This window comes from Mytilus edulis, chromosome 2 (genome assembly GCF_963676685.1).
Source record: "Mytilus edulis chromosome 2, xbMytEdul2.2, whole genome shotgun sequence".
Lineage (NCBI taxonomy): Eukaryota > Metazoa > Mollusca > Bivalvia > Mytilida > Mytilidae > Mytilus > Mytilus edulis.
In genome coordinates, this window is record NC_092345.1 from 32220122 (window position 1) to 32242822 (window position 22701).

Below are 22701 nucleotides of genomic sequence, written 5' to 3' on the forward strand. Positions count from 1 at the left end.
TACTGTAAGGTTGACACTTTCTATATATTGTAAGGTTGACACTTTCTAGATACTGTAAGGTTGACACTTTCTAGGTACTGTAAGGTGGATATTTTCGCGAAGTCATGATTTCTTTTCATAAATGGTTGGCTTTGAGCGTTCCTGATGAAAGTAAATCCAGAAAAGCGGTGTTTTGCTTTTGCGCCAATTAGTATTTCATTTGCGCCAAAAAAATCTTTCATTTGCGCCACAAACAATATTTCATTTGCCCCAAAATAAAACCTTTTGATTGCGCCAATATTACAGGTAAATACATATAAATAGCATAAAACATATATTTAAAAAAAGACTTTTGATAATAAAAGCTTTTGTTTGCAAAATTAAATATATTCCTCAGAAATCAGTCGACATTAAACCAAACAAGTATTGTTAAACCTTAATGAAACAGAGTTCTGTTATTAATAAACGTTATCATAACACCTACTATGAAATATGAAAGACAACAGTTTACACTGGAGTTAATCTAAGCATGAAACACTATTGTAAAGTTATACGTCTACCCTGGCACCAAACTTGTAAGCGACGGCCTTGATGTATTCATGTCTGGAAAGTTCCTCCTCTCAAGTGCATACCATATTGATAAAAAAGATAGACCGTTTTTTTTTCATGAACTGCAGTCCATTTCAATTGTTATACTGGTTTTGCAAGGTTTTATTTATTTGGGATCCCAATAAACGACTTGGTCTTCATTTTTCAGAACGTATGATCTGAAAAAAAGTGTGGTCATCAAATTTTACACACTTAATTCTCCGCCTGTTTTATGTCTAAATAGAAAATGTCCATTTTGACACCTCGAACATGTGAACACTATATACAATTGTACACCTTAGTGACTCTCAACTTCAGAATTGAGTGTGGCATTGAACTCATCCCGTTATCCAGAGAAATACTGTAAAGACAAACCTTTTAGAGCAATGAATATTTAACGTTTCCGTTATTGCTTGCCCGAATTACCTGAAAATGGCGCAAATGAGGTTTTTATTTTTTGGCGCAAATGAAATATAACCTTGTGGCGCAAATGAAAGATTGTCATTTTCAAAAATTGGCGCAAATGCAATGCACCCCCAGAAAAGCGTCTGACTCATGAAATTATTAAACTTGTTATTTTCAACTTTGTAAACCAGTACTAGCTATAGTATATAAGCGATGTGCCACCAGTATATACCGCTTTTATGTCTAAATGAAACACTTAGAGGTTTAGCTAGCTATAAAACCAGGTTCAATCCACCATTTTCTATATTTGAAAATGGCATCCGTTTGAAAATGCCTGTACCAAGTCAGGAATATGACAGTTCTTGTCCATTCGTTTTTGATGCGTTTTGTTATTTGATTTTGCCATGTGATTATGGACTTTCCGAATTGATTTTCCTCTGAGTTCAGTATTTTTGTAGTTTTACTTTTTAAACTCAAAACAACTTTATAGACTACTGCATGAGTTCATACTAAATTTCTCAGTTTTATATGAAATGTATTTTTGATACGAAATAACCATTGGTCATCTACTTGTGTACACAAACGATAAAATGTATTTTAAATACTGTATACAGCTTGATTGAAACTACGCCTATAAATATATTGTCTTAATTTTTTTTCTGTCATTTTCTAATGGTTTATTTGACATTTATAGCTTTATCATTTTTTGGGAAAATGGAATCGAATAAAGTGTTGATGGCAGTTTTTCTGTTTAATTCAAACTTATATATACTGGATGTTGCCAACTAGATTTCTCTTGATTATTTTCATCTTTGGTTTGCTATAAATTTACTAACGGCAAAGATGACAAAAGAATTGATAAGACTGAAACATGTCAAAGTGGCTTGGTTCTTCATGGTGCCAAGAAATATATCCTTTACATTATTAAAATTTAGTAAATCTTTACTACACTCAAGGATTTGTATAATAACACTATACAAATCCTTGCTACACTGAAAAATAACTATATGTAATAAAAAGTAAATATTTCGAGACCTAATTTCTCTTATATATATTAAAAAATTATCAACAAATTGTTTGTGACTTTCTGTCCGTTTACCTTGGATAATAATGGGCCATTCTAATATTTAACCTAGTTATAGTTCAGAGACATTTTATTATTTTTAAGCCTTACACAACGAAATCGAGAACGAAATATAAAGCGCTGCATGATAACACTAAATTATACAAATGTAATGTACTTTTAAATAATTCCATAGAAATAATCCAAATCCAATCAAATCTTCCTTTTTGATTTGTTTTCCTTATTCAAAACAGAAATATAGTATTGTTGGATACGCCATGCAGTTCATAAGTGATCCTCCGTCTATCCATTTATTTTGGTCCGTTCCTATACTATATATATATTATATTTTTGTTTGGTCTTGAACTATTTCTGTCCACTTATTACTTCCCTTGGATAAAATACCGACATGGCGACACAACAAATCGACATCGCCCAGTTGCCAATTGAACAACTTAACCAATTGGCTAAACAATTAGACCAGGTTCAAACTTAGCATTACTAAAGTTTCACATTTATGTAACCCGCACACCAAAATTCGAAATAGAAATTACAATAGAATAAGCTTTTTGATCATTGTCATCGACATCGTGCTATTACATGAAATATTTTAAATAATTATATATAATCCTTTTCAGAATTCTATCGGGACCGATTTCCCATTTAACTGACCACATATTACATTATCAAGCCCATGGATCTCCTGTAGTTGGTGATCGCAATACTGGTATAAAAATTTTGTACCAGTATTGTCACTTTTAAAAAAACCCAGCAATACTGGTACATTACTGATGTACCAGTATTACCTGTAAGATACCTGTAAGATCGTTGTGGGGCTCATATGGAAGGATCCTATCCTTTTTAGCCCACCCTATTTTGGTACACTTTCAAAACTGATACAATCATCAATCCTGCATGATTTGGTGCAATATTTCACACAATTCTCAGATCCGGACATCCTGGCATTTAAATTTTTCAAGGGGTGATGCAGATAGGATTCCTCTAGATTTTTCATCTATTTGAAGGTGTTAACTGATTATTTATATTGTTGATTATTTTTTAACCAAAGGATATAGTATGATAAAAATCAAAATGGAGATATTATATAGTGTCTTTAACAATATTAAGTGGGTAAAATTACTAGATTCAACTGGTGTCAATATATATCAGTTAAATTAATTACATTGAAGTGTATGGAAAATCTAGAGGATTCTTATCCGCATCACCTCTCAGCATTGTTTATGTAACACATATATGCTAATCATTGATTGGTCAGTTACATGTTGTGATGTCACTGCAGATCTGAGAATTAAAAAGTTATATAGAAAACTATTTGTGTCCTCATCAATTTCTTAACTGATACATGACTGACTCCCAATGACAGTCTATACTAATTTTAAAGGCTTCCACAGTTTTTGATGAAATAACTTCAACTGGTAGGTTATTCCAATCATTAATAATTCGTTGTGAGAAATGTCTTAATCGAAAAGAAGTGTTACATCAAGGTTTTGCTAATTTCCAATTATGCCCACGGGTATTTGTACTGATGACAGTAAAAAATCTTTCATAAGATATATCTTCGAATCCTTTTAATATTTTGAAAGCTTGTATCATATCACCTCTTCGCCTTCTGTGAGTTAGGGAAGGTAGTTTAAGTACTTTTAATCTGTCTTCATAGCTTAAATGTCGTATATCAGGAATTAATTTAGTTGCTCTCATCTGCACTTTTTCTACAGCATTAATATCTTTCTTTAAATGCGGATACCATATTGTATTTCCGTATTCCACGTGTGGTCGTACCAACGCAACGTATAGTCTTAAAAATGTATATTGATCTTTAAAGATAAAAGTTCGGTTAATTAGCCCAAGTATACTATTGGCTTTATTTATTTTACTTGATATATGTTGAGTTGTATTATTGTAGTTGTATTATTGACTATACTTAAAGATTTAAAATGAAAAATGAATTTTGAAGCAAAATTGGATATTGAAGATCAAAGGGAGGTTAAATGAACTTGAAAAGATTGTAGAGGATAATCGTGAAATCTATTAACAACCAATTAAAATTAATTAAAATATATACTTGTACAAATAAACAAAGGATTATTGTTATTAACTCATATTATTCAAATAATTGTTAATTATAATATAAATATTTGCTAAAAAATTTATGATATTTCTATAATTTATTTAATTCAATTTAGATAGAAAATAAAAAATAAAAGCTTATTATCAGAGTTATTATTTTTAATAAATTCAAGCAAATAATTACACTTTAAGGTTCTCATTACTTGACGTTCAATTGAAAATGAAAGTAATAATCTTATTATTCATTTTATGTATTAAAAGACAAAATAAATCAAAGAACTATTTCATGTGGAAGTTTATAAAATGAATGTAGAAAAGGCTTGAATTGATGGGTCTCTGTGAAAATTGTCCAAACATGAGTAATTAAGGCCACAATAAAAAATATTTCAGTTTGCCCAAACCCGACAAATGATGACTGGGAGTGGGTAGGTAGGTAGGCAAATTCCTTTTTTTTTATCAGAATTTGCATGAAAATGTTAAAACAGTACAAATTCAATGTATATCTTTTTTTCCGTCAAACAATCAAAAACCAGAATTTAACACCTCTATAAATTAGTCTACTATATAGAATTAAATCACTCAACAATAAACTGAACTTTATTTATAATGTGTAGACTTAAACACAACATATAAACGTTAACACTGAGACTAAAATAAAAAATCAACATTTTTGTCCATATACTGAGACTTAGAATAAAAAATCAACATTTGAAAGGTATTTTTTTTTTTACAGTAAAAGTAGCAAACTTAAGTTTATTGTCAAATTCCTATACAACCTCAATAGGTTCACTCATGTCAGGCCCGAAAGTTTGTAGCCACTGTTGTTGGATACAGTAACAACTACGTCATCAGTTTTCTGCATGTCCATCTCATCAGGATCGGCATCCTCATCAAAAACATCATTCCAGGTTTTCCTTTTGTTAAAGCGGTGAAGCCTTTTAGACACAATAGTCTTTATTTTTTGGTTAATTTTAAGAAGTACAGACGACGACAGCGTAAAAAAACTGCCATGACACATGTTTTGCTTCTTTACTTAAATGTACGTTCATTAAATCAGAAGATAAATACCCAGAACATTGAATATCGATTAACTGCGTCTTTTACACGCTTTCTTTTAATCTTAGTCACAGTTACTTTCAAACGCAAAGACGACGATCATTAAGTTTTATACGATGACGGAGTGGACACCAAAAAATCTGAAGAAAAGAAAAAAAACGGCAAAAAAAGAATTTGAGTCAGCGTTGTTTTTATTTTAAGACAGTCAGATTTGGGCAAACATACAATATTTTTATTTTGGCCTAAAGGGTTGCAGGTACATGACACTTACAAAAATCAATTTTGAATTAAAAAAAAGTGATCATACTGAATTAAAGATTGAATATTATATTGTATAGATGTAGATAATTGTTGAAGAAAGACAATATTTTGACATCTAAAAGTTTCTTCTGTTTTGTATTGTTTGTTTGCTGTAGTCTCCTTAGTTGTGCTGTGCATGTGCTTTTATCATTAATATAGGATTAACTTAATGTTATATATGTTTGTTTTACTATATTTTCAGGAAATTGAATTATTCTCAAGTTCCATGAACCAGCTGAAGCATGCACAAAATAAGTTTGTAGAATCTCAAGAGAGTCTGAACAAAATTTCACCAGAAAGCTTGAGCAAAGATATACTGGTTCCTCTGACTGGTTCTGTATCCTATTGTCAAACTCAAAAGTTATTTTTATTTATAAAAAAAAAGTTTATTCAGTATTTAATTGCAAAATATTTTTTTGAAGATTGTCAAGGGAATACTGACTGTCCTTTGGCTTTGGAAGGGATTTGACAAAGGATTTAAACAAACTTCAATAGGTGTGCTTATAGTTTGTGTAGGACATTCTCACAGATATTTTACAGAAAGTTTAAATTAAACTAAGATTTCTTAATCATTCACATTAATACATGTATCAGTGTTTAAGAAAACTTAATTTTCAATAAAGCCAATAATTTAGCCACCATAAACATTTATCTTAACTTAATAAAGATATATGTACCAGGACAGCTGAGTGATGTACAAAATGTCATGGTTGATATAGGGACAGGATATTATGTAGATATGGTAAGTCTTTGTATTTCATGTACAAAATGTAATGGTTGATATAAGGACAGGATATTATGTAGATATGGTAAGTCTTTGTATTTCATGTACAAAATGTAATGGTTGATATAGGGATAGGATATTATGTAGATATGGTAAGTCTTCATGTACAAAATGTAATGGTGGATATAGGGACAGGATATTATGTAGATATGGTAAGTCTTCATGTACAAAATGTAATGGTGGATATAGGGAAATGATACTATGTAGATATGGTAAGTCTTCATGTACAAAATGTAATGGTGGATATAGGGACAGGATATTATGTAGATATGGTAAGTCTTTGTATTTCATGTACAAAATGTAATGGTGGATATAGGGATGGATATTATGTAGATATGGTAAGTGTTTTTATTTCATGTACAAAATGTAATGGTTGATATCGGGACAGGATATTATGTAGATATGGTAAGTCTTTGCATTTCATGTACAAAATGTAATGGTGGATATAGGGACAGGATATTATGTAGATATGATAAGTCTTTGCATTTCATGTATTATGTAAGCACAGTTACACACACACTATGTAGACACTGTGGCTCGGGTATTACGTGGATTGGTGATTATATTTCAAATATTGTATTATCATGATTATTAAAAGATTTTAAAAACTAAAAACTTTTTGGCAAAACATTTGCTTTTAAAGAACATTGCCTACCTCAACCTATATGCTTGATACATGTATGTTGAATAGAACAAATGGTATACTTTTGAGGTTACAGTAAAATCATGTAAAGGAATTAAAATAGAAGCCATAAATTTCTTGTCACCTACAAATGTATGCACATTAGTGTGCTTTTGATTCATGTCACTAATTTAAACTCATATCAATGACAGTGCTGGGAAGTTACTCATTTAAAATTTTAAGCACATTGAATCAAAAGTTAGGGTCACAGCATATTTGAATCGTTATTAAAAATATATGACAGCAAACAATGACAACAACTGAAGTTACTGAATTACAGGCTCGCTGCTCCTGATTTAGGATAAGCAAATACCATGAATATAGAATATTGTGGGAATAAATATGTTTGGAAGTGCTTATTCCTCACCTTTACATTGGACAGTGGTGTACAATCACAACATAAGAATAAACTAAAGAAATCAGTTGAAAAATTGCATGACTTATCAGATTGGCATGAAGCACCAAAAAAAAAACCCACAATAAACAAGACAAACAGTCAACTTTCCTGGTATTAAAGCATTACTGTTTGCCATTAATCTTGAACTTTTTTGAAGGATTATTCAGTAGAAATCCTTTATATTAAATTATAAAAGCTCAGATATCTTTTGTTATCCATGTTATCGTTTTACTCAGTTGTTTATTACCTTATTTGGTTTTTTTTCACAGGATGTTAAAAAAGGGAAAGAACATTTTAAACGAAAGATTGAGTACATAACTAAACAGATAGAAAAAGTACAACCCTTACTGCAGGAAAAGTATAGGATGAAACAAGGTAATAGTAACACAAGGCTGTCAGACTAATACTACTGATTGTATCAGAATTATTTCTGTCTGAGGTTTAAGAGTAGGATATTGAAAATAAAATTTGATATTTTAACATGATTGAAGTTAGTTTTTAGAAAAAACAGTCATGAAATCCATTTGATTTTTCATTAATGAACTTTTTTTTAATTATTTTCAGTTGTTATGGAGATTTTATAGAAAAAATATTAAAGAAATCCATTTTATTATAACCCTTTCTTTTTCAGTTGTTATGGAGATTTTACAGTACAAAGTTCAGCAAGCTTCTTTACAACAGGCAGCTGCTGCCAATGGAAGTACAGTTGCCACTAGATAAAGTGTTCAGTGACAATGATTTATGTTTGTCAATGACTTTTTATACCATTTTTCATTGTACTCCATCTAAATTATATGATTAAACAGTCTCAGATACTTTTGTTTTACATGTACAAACTCTTGAAGAACCTTAGTGATATATACTGATCAATGCCAAAACTTACTACTAGCTTGGGTTCATAAATCAGTCATATCTTGGAGACTATTATATTTTCCTGGTTGAATTGTCCACTGAAATTTCATTGATGCAGAACATGTTTTTAGTTAAAGGAAAAAGTTGAGTTTAACACTATCTTTTTGAAATGATCAACTTTTGTTGCAGGAGTTGAAATTGAAATTTTATGGAAAATTGCAATATAAGCAATAAATCTGCTACATTTTTGTACAATATTTGTCTTGGGTGTGTTGAAGTTGCACAATGTGAGACATACATATTACAAATAGGTGGTGGCAGCAACAGTGTAAACTGTTGAAAAAAAAAAGCATTCTATTTAAGGTAGAAGACCAAGATGCTTCATACCTTGTATGCAGATACCTTATGTTACTAAGTTTTTATCTGTCATATGTTCACTTTTCTTGACCTTATTTTCATGGTTAAAGTTACAATGTCATGTCTGTATCTAAAATACTATAAGCAATAGGTCAAATATATATGGTGTCTGGCAGGTTCATAAGACCTTGACCTCATTGTCATGGTTCATTGGTCAATGATAAGTTTTCTTGATTTTTTCAGTTTATATTAGATACTATAAGCAAAACGACATGTTTAGTGTATGGAATGATTATACTTAAGGTGTGCATGTCTGCTTGGCAGGGAACATTACCTTGACCTCATCTCAATGGCTCAATGGGTAGAGATGGGGTTTAATCTGTTTCTTGGGTTTTATAAGTGGTAGGATTACTATATGAGGGTAGTAATGGGGGTACATTCATGAAAGATAACAGTACAATTCTTGCCAAATGACGTTAGCGGTAATATTTGGTGAACAACAATGAAATGTACAATTTCTTTTAGACAATTAAAAAAATCAGCTGATTTTGACGCATCACATTAAATTTTACCCAAAAATGATGCTAATGATAAATATTTGAGACCTCCGAAGAATATTATGACCAATCATGTAATTAGTGTTATGGCTAGGGTAAGAGTTAAATTAAAATATACAAGTAAGATTAAAATTGAATGAGGGCTACAATAGGGTTTGCCTTAGGATAACAAAATAACAACAATAAACAGCATAAGTCAAAACATAAACACTCAGCATTACAATAAGGGTTATGGTTAGTGTTAGGGTTGTGGTTAAATTGAAATTCAAATAGGATTAAAATTGAGTGAGGGATGCAATTGGATTTGCCTGAGGATAGCAAGTTGACAACAACAAACAGCATGATTCAAAATATAAACACTCGGCGTTACAATTAGGGTAATGGTTATGGTTATATTAGAATTTACAAAAAAAATAAAATTGAGTGAGTGCTACATTAGGGTTTGCCTTAGGTTAAAAAATTGACAATACCAAACATCATAAGTCCAAACATAAACACTTAGTGTTACCATAACGGTTATGGCTAAGGTTACTGTAAGGGTTATATACATCATTATGGTTAAGGTTACAGACATCATTGAAGTTAGGGTTATCTACATCATTTATGTCAGGGTTATAGACAGCATTAGGTTTAGGGTTATACACATCAAAAGGGTTGGGTTATTGACATCAAAAGGGTGAGGGTTATCTACATTATTAGGGTTAGGGTTAAAGACATCATTAGGGTTAGTGTTATAGACATCATTAGGGTTAGGGTTATAGACATCATTAGGGTTAGGGTTATAGACAGCATTAGGGTTAGGGTTAAAGACATCATTAGGGTTAGTGTTATAGACATCATTAGGGTTAGGGTTATAGACATCAATAGGGTTAGGGTTATAGACAGCATTAGGGTTAGGGTTATAGACAGCATTAGGGTTAGGGTTATCTACTGCATTAGGGTAAGGGTTAGAGACAGCATTAGGGTTAGGGTTATAGACATCATTAGGGTTATAGTTATAGACAGCATTAGGGTTAGGGTTATAGACATCATTAGGGTTAGGGTTATAGACATTATTAGGGTAGGGTTATAGACAGCATTAGGGTTAGGGTTATAGACAGCATTAGGGTTAGGGTTATTGACATCAATAGGGTTAGGGTTATCTACTGCATTAGGGTAAGGGTTATAGACATCATTAGGGTTAGGGTTATAGACATCATTAGGGTTAGGGTTATAGACATCAATAGGGTTAGGGTTATAGACATCATTAGGGTTAGGGTTATAGACATCATTAGGGTTAGGGTTATAGACATCATTAGGGTTTGGGTTATAGAGATCATTAGTGTTAGGGTTATAGACATCATTAGGGTTTGGGTTATAGAGATCATTTAGGTTAGGGTTATAGACAGAATTAGGGTTAGGGTTATAGACAGCATTAGGGTTAGGGTTATAGACAGAATTAGGGTTAGGGTTATAGACAGCATTAGGGTTAGGGTTATAGACATCATTAGGGTTACAGCATTAGGGTTAGGGTTATAGACCACATTAGTGTTAGGGGTATAGACAGCATTAGGGTTAGGGTTATGACATCATTAGGGTTAGGGTTATAGACATCATTAGGGCTAGGGTTATAGACATCATTAGGGTTTGGGTTATAGAGATCATTTAGGTTAGGGTTATAGACAGAATTAGGGTTAGGGTTATAGACAGCATTAGGGTTAGGGTTATAGACATCATTAGGGTTACAGCATTAGGGTTAGGGTTATAGACCACATTAGTGTTAGGGGTATAGACAGCATTAGGGTTAGGGTTATAGACATCATTAGGGTTAGGGTTATAGACAGCATTAGGGTTAGGGTTATAGACATCATTAGGGTTAGGGTTATAGACATCATTAGGGTTAGGGTTATAGACATCATTAGGGTTAGGGTTATAGACAGTATTACGGTTAGGGTTATAGACATCATTAGGGTTAGGGTTATAGTCAGCATTAGGGTTAGGGTTATAGACAGCATTAGTGTTAGGGTTATAGACATCATTAGGGCTAGGGTTATAGACATCATTAGGGTTTGGGTTATAGAGATCATTTAGGTTAGGGTTATAGACAGAATTAGGGTTAGGGTTATAGACAGCATTAGGGTTAGGGTTATAGACATCACTAGGGTTACAGCATTAGGGTTAGGGTTATAGACATCATTAGGGTTAGGGTTATAGACATTATTAGGGTTAGGGTTATAGACATCATTAGGGTTAGGGTTATAGACATTATTAGGGTAGGGTTATAGACAGCATTAGGGTTAGGGTTATAGACAGCATTAGGGTTAGGGTTATTGACATCAATAGGGTTAGGGTTATCTACTGCATTAGGGTAAGGGTTAGAGACAGCATTAGGGTTAGGGTTATAGACAGCATTAGTGTTAGGGTTATAGACATCATTAGGGTTAAGGTTATAGACATCATTAGGGTTATAGTTATAGACAGCATTAGGGTTAGGGTTATAGACATCATTAGGGTTACAGCATTAGGGTTAGGTTATAGACATCATTAGGGTTAGGGTTATAGACATTATTAGGGTTAGGGTTATTGACATCAATAGGGTTAGGGTTATCTACTGCATTAGGGTAAGGGTTATAGACATCATTAGGGTTATAGTTATAGACAGCATTAGGGTTAGGGTTATAGACATCATTAGGGTTAAGGTTATAGACATCATTAGGGTTAGAGTTATAGACATCATTGGTGTTAGGGTTATAGACATCATTGGTGTTAGGGTTATAGACACCATTAGGGTAAGGGCTATAGACATCATTAGGGCTAGGGTTATAGACATCATTAGGGTTAGGGTTATAGACAGCATTAGGGTTAGGGTTATAGACATCATTAGGGTTAGGGTTATAGACAGCATTAGGGTTAGGGTCATAGACATCATTGGTGTTAGGGTTATAGACAACATTAGGGTTAGGGTTATAGACAGCATTAGGGTTAGGGTTATAGACATCAATAGGGTTAGGGTTATAGACAGCATTAGGGTTAGGGTTATAGACAGCATTAGGGTTAGGGTTATAGACATCATTAGGGTTAGGGTTATAGACATCATTAGGGTTAGGGTTATAGTCAGCATTAGGGTTAGGGTTATAGACAGCATTAGGGTAAGGGTTATAGACAGCATTAGGGTTAGGGTTATAGACAGCATTAGGGTTAGGGTTATAGACAGCATTAGGGTAAGGGTTATAGACAGCATTAGGGTTAGGGTTATAGACATCAATAGGGTTAGGGTTATAGACAGCATTAGGGTTAGGGTTATAGACAGCATTAGGGTTAGGGTTATAGACATCATTAGGGTTAGGGTTATAGTCAGCATTAGGGTTAGGGTTATAGACAGCATTAGGGTTAGGGTTATAGACATCATTAGGGCTAGGGTTATAGACATCATTAGGGTTTGGGTTATAGAGATCATTTAGGTTAGGGTTATAGACAGCATTAGGGTAAGGGTTATAGACAGTATTAGGGTTAGGGTTATAGACATCATTAGGGTTACAGCACTAGGGTTAGGGTTATAGACATCATTAGGGTTAGGGTTATAGACATTATTAGGGTTAGGGTTATAGACATCATTAGGGTTAGGGTTATAGACATCATTAGGGTTAGGGTTATAGACAGCATTAGGGTTAGGGTTATAGACAGCATTAGGGTAAGGGTTATAGACAGCATTAGGGTTAGGGTTATAGACATCAATAGGGTTAGGGTTATAGACATCATTAGGGTTAGGGTTATAGACATCATTAGGGTTAGGGTTAAAGACATTATTAGGGTTAGGGTTATAGACAGCATTAAGGTTAGGGTTATAGACATCATTAGGGTTAGGGTTATAGACATCATTAGGGTTAGGGTTATAGACATCATTAGGATTAGGGTTATAGACAGCATTAGGGTTAGGGTTATAGACAGTATTAGGGTTAGGGTTATAGACATCATTAGGGTTATGGTTATAGACATCAATAGGGTTAGGGTTCTAGACAGCATTAGGGTTAGGTTTATAGACATCAATAGGGTAGGGTTATCTACAGCATTAGGGTTAGGGTTATAGACATCATTAGGGTTAGGGTTATAGCCAGCATTATGGTTAGGGTTATAGACATCAATAGGGTTAGGGTTATCTACTGCATTAGGGTTAGGGTTAAAGACAACATTAGGGTTAGGGTTATAGACAGCATTAGGGTTAGGGTTATAGACATCATTAGGGTTAGGGTTATAGACAGCATTAGGGTTAAGGTTATAGACATCATTAGGGTTAGGGTTATCTACTGCATTAGGGTAAGGGTTAGAGACAGCATTAGGGTTAGGGTTATAGACATCATTAGGGTTATAGTTATAGACAGCATTAGGGTTAGGGTTATAGACATCATTAGGGTTAGGGTTATAGACAGCATTAATGTTAGGGTTATAGACATCATTAGGGTTAAGGTTATAGACATCATTAGGGTTAGAGTTATAGACATCATTGGTGTTAGGGTTATAAACATCATTGGTGTTAGGGTTATAGACATCATTAGGGCTAGGGTTATAGACATCATTAGGGTTAGGGTTATAGACAGCATTAGGGCTAGGGTTATAGACATCATTAGGGTTAGGGTTATAGACAGCATTAGGGTTAGGGTTATAGACATCATTGGTGTTAGGGTTATAGACAGCATTAGGGTTAGGGTTATAGACATCATTAGGGTTAGGGTTATAGACAGCATTAGGGTTAGGGTTATAGACAGCATTAGGGTTAGGGTTATAGACATCAATAGGGTTAGGGTTATAGACAGCATTAGGGTTAGGGTTATAGACAGCATTAGGGTTAGGGTTATAGACATCATTAGGGTTAGGGTTATAGACATCATTAGGGTTAGGGTTATAGTCAGCATTAGGGTTAGGGTTATAGACAGCATTAGGGTAAGGGTTATAGACAGCATTAGGGTTAGGGTTATAGACAGCATTAGGGTTAGGGTTATAGACAGCATTAGGGTAAGGGTTATAGACAGCATTAGGGTTAGGGTTATAGACATTAATAGGGTTAGGGTTATAGACAGCATTAGGGTTAGGGTTATAGACAGCATTAGGGTTAGGGTTATAGACATCATTAGGGTTAGGGTTATAGTCAGCATTAGGGTTAGGGTTATAGACAGCATTAGGGTTAGGGTTATAGACATCATTAGGGCTAGGGTTATAGACATCATTAGGGTTTGGGTTATAGAGATCATTTAGGTTAGGGTTATAGACAGCATTAGGGTAAGGGTTATAGACAGCATTAGGGTTAGGGTTATAGACATCATTAGGGTTACAGCATTAGGGTTAGGGTTATAGACATCATTAGGGTTAGGGTTATAGACATTATTAGGGTTAGGGTTATAGACATCATTAGGGTTAGGGTTATAGACATCATTAGGGTTAGGGTTATAGACAGCATTATGGTTAGGGTTATAGACAGCATTAGGGTAAGGGTTATAGACAGCATTAGGGTTAGGGTTATAGACATCAATAGGGTTAGGGTTATAGACATCATTAGGGTTAGGGTTATAGACATCATTAGGGTTAGGGTTATAGACATTATTAGGGTTAGGGTTATAGACAGCATTAAGGTTAGGGTTATAGACATCATTAGGGTTAGGGTTATAGACATCATTAGGGTTAGGGTTATAGACATCATTAGGATTAGGGTTATAGAAAGCATTAGGGTTAGGGTTATAGACAGTATTAGGGTTAGGGTTATAGACATCATTAGGGTTATGGTTATAGACATCAATAGGGTTAGGGTTCTAGACAGCATTAGGGTTAGGTTTATAGACATCAATAGGGTAGGGTTATAGACATCATTAGGGTTAGGGTTATAGACATCATTAGGGTTAGGGTTATAGACATTATTAGGGTTAGGGTTATAGACATCATTAGGGCTAGGGTTATAGACATCATTAGGGTTTGGGTTATAGAGATCATTTAGGTTAGGGTTATAGACAGAATTAGGGTTAGGGTTATAGACAGCATTAGGGTTAGGGTTATAGACATCATTAGGGTTACAGCATTAGGGTTAGGGTTATAGACCACATTAGTGTTAGGGGTATAGACAGCATTAGGGTTAGGGTTATAGACATCATTAGGGTTAGGGTTATAGACAGCATTAGGGTTAGGGTTATAGACATCATTAGGGTTAGGGTTATAGACATCATTAGGGTTAGGGTTATAGACATCATTAGGGTTAGGGTTATAGACAGTATTACGGTTAGGGTTATAGACATCATTAGGGTTAGGGTTATAGTCAGCATTAGGGTTAGGGTTATAGACAGCATTAGTGTTAGGGTTATAGACATCATTAGGGCTAGGGTTATAGACATCATTAGGGTTTGGGTTATAGAGATCATTTAGGTTAGGGTTATAGACAGAATTAGGGTTAGGGTTATAGACAGCATTAGGGTTAGGGTTATAGACATCACTAGGGTTACAGCATTAGGGTTAGGGTTATAGACATCATTAGGGTTAGGGTTATAGACATTATTAGGGTTAGGGTTATAGACATCATTAGGGTTAGGGTTATAGACATTATTAGGGTAGGGTTATAGACAGCATTAGGGTTAGGGTTATAGACAGCATTAGGGTTAGGGTTATTGACATCAATAGGGTTAGGGTTATCTACTGCATTAGGGTAAGGGTTAGAGACAGCATTAGGGTTAGGGTTATAGACAGCATTAGTGTTAGGGTTATAGACATCATTAGGGTTAAGGTTATAGACATCATTAGGGTTATAGTTATAGACAGCATTAGGGTTAGGGTTATAGACATCATTAGGGTTACAGCATTAGGGTTAGGTTATAGACATCATTAGGGTTAGGGTTATAGACATTATTAGGGTTAGGGTTATTGACATCAATAGGGTTAGGGTTATCAACTGCATTAGGGTAAGGGTTATAGACATCATTAGGGTTATAGTTATAGACAGCATTAGGGTTAGGGTTATAGACATCATTAGGGTTAAGGTTATAGACATCATTAGGGTTAGAGTTATAGACATCATTGGTGTTAGGGTTATAGACATCATTGGTGTTAGGGTTATAGACACCATTAGGGTAAGGGCTATAGACATCATTAGGGCTAGGGTTATAGACATCATTAGGGTTAGGGTTATAGACAGCATTAGGGTTAGGGTTATAGACATCATTAGGGTTAGGGTTATAGACAGCATTAGGGTTAGGGTCATAGACATCATTGGTGTTAGGGTTATAGACAGCATTAGGGTTAGGGTTATAGACAGCATTAGGGTTAGGGTTATAGACATCAATAGGGTTAGGGTTATAGACAGCATTAGGGTTAGGGTTATAGACAGCATTAGGGTTAGGGTTATAGACATCATTAGGGTTAGGGTTATAGACATCATTAGGGTTAGGGTTATAGTCAGCATTAGGGTTAGGGTTATAGACAGCATTAGGGTAAGGGTTATAGACAGCATTAGGGTTAGGGTTATAGACAGCATTAGGGTTAGGGTTATAGACAGCATTAGGGTAAGGGTTATAGACAGCATTAGGGTTAGGGTTATAGACATCAATAGGGTTAGGGTTATAGACAGCATTAGGGTTAGGGTTATAGACAGCATTAGGGTTAGGGTTATAGACATCATTAGGGTTAGGGTTATAGTCAGCATTAGGGTTAGGGTTATAGACAGCATTAGGGTTAGGGTTATAGACATCATTAGGGCTAGGGTTATAGACATCATTAGGGTTTGGGTTATAGAGATCATTTAGGTTAGGGTTATAGACAGCATTAGGGTAAGGGTTATAGACAGTATTAGGGTTAGGGTTATAGACATCATTAGGGTTACAGCACTAGGGTTAGGGTTATAGACATCATTAGGGTTAGGGTTATAGACATTATTAGGGTTAGGGTTATAGACATCATTAGGGTTAGGGTTATAGACATCATTAGGGTTAGGGTTATAGACAGCATTAGGGTTAGGGTTATAGACAGCATTAGGGTAAGGGTTATAGACAGCATTAGGGTTAGGGTTATAGACATCAATAGGGTTAGGGTTATAGACATCATTAGGGTTAGGGTTATAGACATCATTAGGGTTAGGGTTAAAGACATTATTAGGGTTAGGGTTATAGACAGCATTAAGGTTAGGGTTATAGACATCATTAGGGTTAGGGTTATAGACATCATTAGGGTTAGGGTTATAGACATCATTAGGATTAGGGTTATAGACAGCATTAGGGTTAGGGTTATAGACAGTATTAGGGTTAGGGTTATAGACATCATTAGGGTTATGGTTATAGACATCAATAGGGTTAGGGTTCTAGACAGCATTAGGGTTAGGTTTATAGACATCAATAGGGTAGGGTTATCTACAGCATTAGGGTTAGGGTTATAGACATCATTAGGGTTAGGGTTATAGCCAGCATTATGGTTAGGGTTATAGACATCAATAGGGTTAGGGTTATCTACTGCATTAGGGTTAGGGTTAAAGACAACATTAGGGTTAGGGTTATAGACAGCATTAGGGTTAGGGTTATAGACATCATTAGGGTTAGGGTTATAGACAGCATTAGGGTTAAGGTTATAGACATCATAAGGGTTAGGGTTATCTACTGCATTAGGGTAAGGGTTAGAGACAGCATTAGGGTTAGGGTTATAGACATCATTAGGGTTATAGTTATAGACAGCATTAGGGTTAGGGTTATAGACATCATTAGGGTTAGGGTTATAGACAGCATTAATGTTAGGGTTATAGACATCATTAGGGTTAAGGTTATAGACATCATTAGGGTTAGAGTTATAGACATCATTGGTGTTAGGGTTATAGACATCATTGGTGTTAGGGTTATAGACATCATTAGGGCTAGGGTTATAGACATCATTAGGGTTAGGGTTATAGACAGCATTAGGGTTAGGGTTATAGACATCATTAGGGTTAGGGTTATAGACAGCATTAGGGTTAGGGTTATAGACATCATTGGTGTTAGGGTTATAGACAGCATTAGGGTTAGGGTTATAGACATCATTAGGGTTAGGGTTATAGACAGCATTAGGGTTAGGGTTATAGACAGCATTAGGGTTAGGGTTATAGACATCAATAGGGTTAGGGTTATAGACAGCATTAGGGTTAGGGTTATAGACAGCATTAGGGTTAGGGTTATAGACATCATTAGGGTTAGGGTTATAGACATCATTAGGGTTAGGGTTATAGTCAGCATTAGGGTTAGGGTTATAGACAGCATTAGGGTAAGGGTTATAGACAGCATTAGGGTTAGGGTTATAGACAGCATTAGGGTTAGGGTTATAGACAGCATTAGGGTAAGGGTTATAGACAGCATTAGGGTTAGGGTTATAGACATTAATAGGGTTAGGGTTATAGACAGCATTAGGGTTAGGGTTATAGACAGCATTAGGGTTAGGGTTATAGACATCATTAGGGTTAGGGTTATAGTCAGCATTAGGGTTAGGGTTATAGACAGCATTAGGGTTAGGGTTATAGACATCATTAGGGCTAGGGTTATAGACATCATTAGGGTTTGGGTTATAGAGATCATTTAGGTTAGGGTTATAGACAGCATTAGGGTAAGGGTTATAGACAGCATTAGGGTTAGGGTTATAGACATCATTAGGGTTACAGCATTAGGGTTAGGGTTATAGACATTATTAGGGTTAGGGTTATAGACATTATTAGGGTTAGGGTTATAGACATCATTAGGGTTAGGGTTATAGACATCATTAGGGTTAGGGTTATAGACAGCATTATGGTTAGGGTTATAGACAGCATTAGGGTAAGGGTTATAGACAGCATTAGGGTTAGGGTTATAGACATCAATAGGGTTAGGGTTATAGACATCATTAGGGTTAGGGTTATAGACATCATTAGGGTTAGGGTTATAGACATTATTAGGGTTAGGGTTATAGACAGCATTAAGGTTAGGGTTATAGACATCATTAGGGTTAGGGTTATAGACATCATTAGGGTTAGGGTTATAGACATCATTAGGATTAGGGTTATAGAAAGCATTAGGGTTAGGGTTATAGACAGTATTAGGGTTAGGGTTATAGACATCATTAGGGTTATGGTTATAGACATCAATAGGGTTAGGGTTCTAGACAGCATTAGGGTTAGGTTTATAGACATCAATAGGGTAGGGTTATCTACAGCATTAGGGTTAGGGTTATAGACATCATTAGGGTTAGGGTTATAGCCAGCATTATGGTTAGGGTTATAGACATCAATAGGGTTCGGGTTATCTACTGCATTAGGGTTAGGGTTAAAGACAACATTAGGGTTAGGGTTATAGACAGCATTAGGGTTAGGGTTATAGACATCATTAGGGTTAGGGTTATAGACATCATTAGGGTTACAGCATTAGGGTTAGGGTTAGGGTTAGGGTTATGGTTAGGGTTATAGACATGAATAGGGTTAGGGTTATAGACATCATTAGGGTTAGGGTTATAGACATCATTAGGGTTAGGGTTATAGACATCATTAGGGTTAGGGTTATAGACATTATTAGGGTTAGGGTTATAGACATCATTAGGGTTAGGGTTATAGACAACATTAAGGTTAGGGTTATAGACATCATTAGGGTTAGGGTTATAGACATTATTAGGGTTAGGGTTATAAACATCATTAGGGTTAGGGTTATAGACATCATTAGGGTTAGGGTTATAGACAGCATTAGGGTTAGGGTTATAGACATCATTGGTGTTAGGGTTATAGACAGCATTAGGGTTAGGGTTATAGACATCATTAGGGTTAGGGTTATAGACAGCATTAGGGTTAGGGTTATAGACAGCATTAGGGTTAGGGTTATAGACATCAATAGGGTTAGGGTTATAGACAGCATTAGGGTTAGGGTTATAGACAGCATTAGGGTTAGGGTTATAGACATCATTAGGGTTAGGGTTATAGACATCATTAGGGTTAGGGTTATAGTCAGCATTAGGGTTAGGGTTATAGACAGCATTAGGGTAAGGGTTATAGACAGCATTAGGGTTAGGGTTATAGACAGCATTAGGGTTAGGGTTATAGACAGCATTAGGGTAAGGGTTATTATGTAAGATGCTATGATGCTAGGGTTAGTACTTCGCTTTTGTAGGCAATAAAAAGACGTTGTGTTGCTTTCAATTCTATAATTCAGATCCCATACAAGTTTGCGTTACAATAACGTTACGTCAACAATAGTAACGTTGGGTACGTTTGGACAAGGTCGTGAATCTTTGACACTCCGGGCGCCGAAAGTGAAATATAAATAGAAATGAAATGAAAATTTGACTAAATTGAAGACATAAATCATAATTCATCACTTAACTTTAAAGTCTATGTATCATAAAAGAAAGAATTAATCACTGAATTTGAACAGTTATTTTGTCCACTCGTGAATCTTTTGTACGGCATCTGACTTCGCCTGACGGAACATCTTGGGTCGTGTAACATCCTCCGGTTCAGATTCAATACAGTTCACTTCGATCGGGTATAATTTCGTGATTGGGCGGTTGGTGGTTCCGTTTTTAGTGCGAAGTTTTACAGTTCTGATAAGATTATCCTCTCCTTTTACGAGTTCTTCGACAACGGCGAGTTTCCATGAATTTCTTAAAGTTTCGTCATGTATTTGAACAACATCACCAATAGCTATCGATTGTTCGTTATTTCCTACACTTCTGTGATGTTCCCGTAATGAGGTCAAATACTCATATTTCCATCGCTGTTGAAAGTGGTTTAGAATGTCTCTTTGTAATTGAACACGTTTGTTAAAGTTAATTGGTTCAAAATGTCCATTGTTTTCACTAGCTGGATACGGAAGTCGCGTAATTTTTCGACCATACAAAAGATGTGATGGTGTCAATGGTTCTGGATCCGTAAGATCGGATGAAACATACGTTAGAGGTCTATCATTGAGAGTTGCTTCGATCTCTGTTAACACAGTTTGTAAAGTCTCTAAATCGACACAGTTACTTCCTAATACTTTCTTTAAACACATTTTCGTTAACCCAATCAACCGTTCATAGAAACCACCAAACCACGGAGCTTTCTTTGTAATAAATTTCCACTTTGTTCCTGTAGAGCTTAGACTTTCGCGCACTGAATTTGAGTTTGTAAGATGTTTGATTTCTCGACTGGCAGCTTCAAAAGTTAGTGCATTGTCAGATATTAGTAACTTCGGTAAGGATCTCCTGCTTGCGAATCTTCTGAAGGCTAACATAAATGTAGGTTCTGATAAGTTATTCACAAGTTCTAAATGAACAGCTCTCGTCGACGCACATGTAAACAAACATAAATATACCTTTGATTTTGTATCATCTGTATTTCGCACATACATAGGACCAGCAAAGTCTACGCCTGTAACAGTAAACGGTATATCCTCGTGTAACCTCTCTTTGGGCAGTGGCGGTGGATCAGGTTGTTGGTAAGCATGCCCTGTTACTTTCCGACAGTTAACGCATTTTCTAAGAATAACTTTGACTCGTTGACGAATTCGAGGTATCCAGTATACTTGTCGCAAGTGTGTTACGGTAGAGTTGACGCCTTCATGTAAATGATTGATATGAGCATCCATAATAATGAGTGAAGTGAGTCTATGTAACGGAGGTAACAAGTATGGATGTTTAGCTGATTCCTCCAAAGGTGCATGTTGAATTCTCCCGCGGCAACGAAGTGCATTTTCTTCATCAAAATACAAGTTCAATTGTCTTACAATAGACGGCTTGACTGTCACAGATTTGTTGAAATAATTAAACACTTCATGATATTCTGATTTCTGAACCGTTTGTATCCATGTCAATGTAGCATGCTGTATTTCATTCACGGTTAATTCCGACAATGTTCTATCACTCCGTGCTAACTTACAGTTTTGTATAAATCTTATTACATAGGCTGTAACACGTATTAATGTCTTCAAACTGCTATAACGTTCGATATCCATAATCTTATGTATGCCAAATTCTTGACGTTTCTGAGATGTGAGTAAGACGTGCTGTTTTTCTGAGGTTTCATTAGTGGGAATCTCCATTATATTCTCGTTTTCAACAATTTCGTTTCCGCTCCATGTTGGCCATTGTGTTTTGTCTGTTATCCACTCGGGTCCATGAAACCATAATCTGTTGTTTATGAATTTCGTTCCTGTTATGCCTCTAGTTAATAAATCTGCAGGATTTGCATCCGTCGGACAATAACGCCATTTTTGATTTTCATTTGACTCCTTAATTTCCTTGACTCTGTTTGCGACAAACTTTTTGAGTGGTTTTGTTGACTGAAGCCATTTCAAAACGATCTGACTGTCACACCAGAAGTTGATTTGTAAGTTTCCAATATGTAGATTTTGAATAAGATGTTTCGCAAGTCGAGCCCCTAAAAGGGCAGCCATCAGTTCAAGATTAGGTAGAGTGACACTTTTCAGTGGGGCAACTCGATTCTTTGCCATTACTAATGCAGACTCCTTTTCTGTGACAAGATACGCACAGGTTCCATAAGCTAGTTGACTTGAATCTGTGAAAATATGTAATTCTGCTGTTTCAATGTCCGTTATTCCTGAACACTCAAAATAACATCTAGGAATCTCAATGTTCATTGCAAATTGTAAATCTTTGGTCAAATCACTCCAT

The 22701-nt window shown here is 35.2% G+C and overlaps 2 protein-coding genes across 3 annotated transcripts; one reads left to right on the plus strand and one right to left on the minus strand.

The window, feature by feature from the left end:
- Positions 1 to 2400: 2400 nt before the first annotated feature.
- On the plus strand, positions 2401 to 8157 carry LOC139511970 (prefoldin subunit 5-like). 2 transcript variants are annotated; one of them, XM_071299212.1, is made up of 5 exons: positions 2401 to 2519; positions 5682 to 5816; positions 6147 to 6221; positions 7612 to 7717; positions 7974 to 8157. In XM_071299212.1, the coding sequence occupies exons 1-5, from the start codon at positions 2445 to 2447 to the stop codon at positions 8060 to 8062; spliced, it is 480 nt and encodes a 159-aa protein (XP_071155313.1). In that variant the 5' UTR covers positions 2401 to 2444; the 3' UTR covers positions 8063 to 8157. The 2 variants fall into 2 exon arrangements, with proteins under 2 accessions (XP_071155313.1, XP_071155314.1); XM_071299213.1 differs by lacking the exon at positions 7974 to 8157 and adding an exon at positions 7907 to 7935.
- A 12305-nt stretch (positions 8158 to 20462) lies between these two features.
- LOC139510811 (uncharacterized) lies at positions 20463 to 22667 on the minus strand. Its single transcript, XM_071297343.1, has one exon. The coding sequence runs from the start codon at positions 22665 to 22667 to the stop codon at positions 20463 to 20465; it is 2205 nt and encodes a 734-aa protein (XP_071153444.1).
- Between the last annotated feature and the right edge of the window lie 34 nt (positions 22668 to 22701).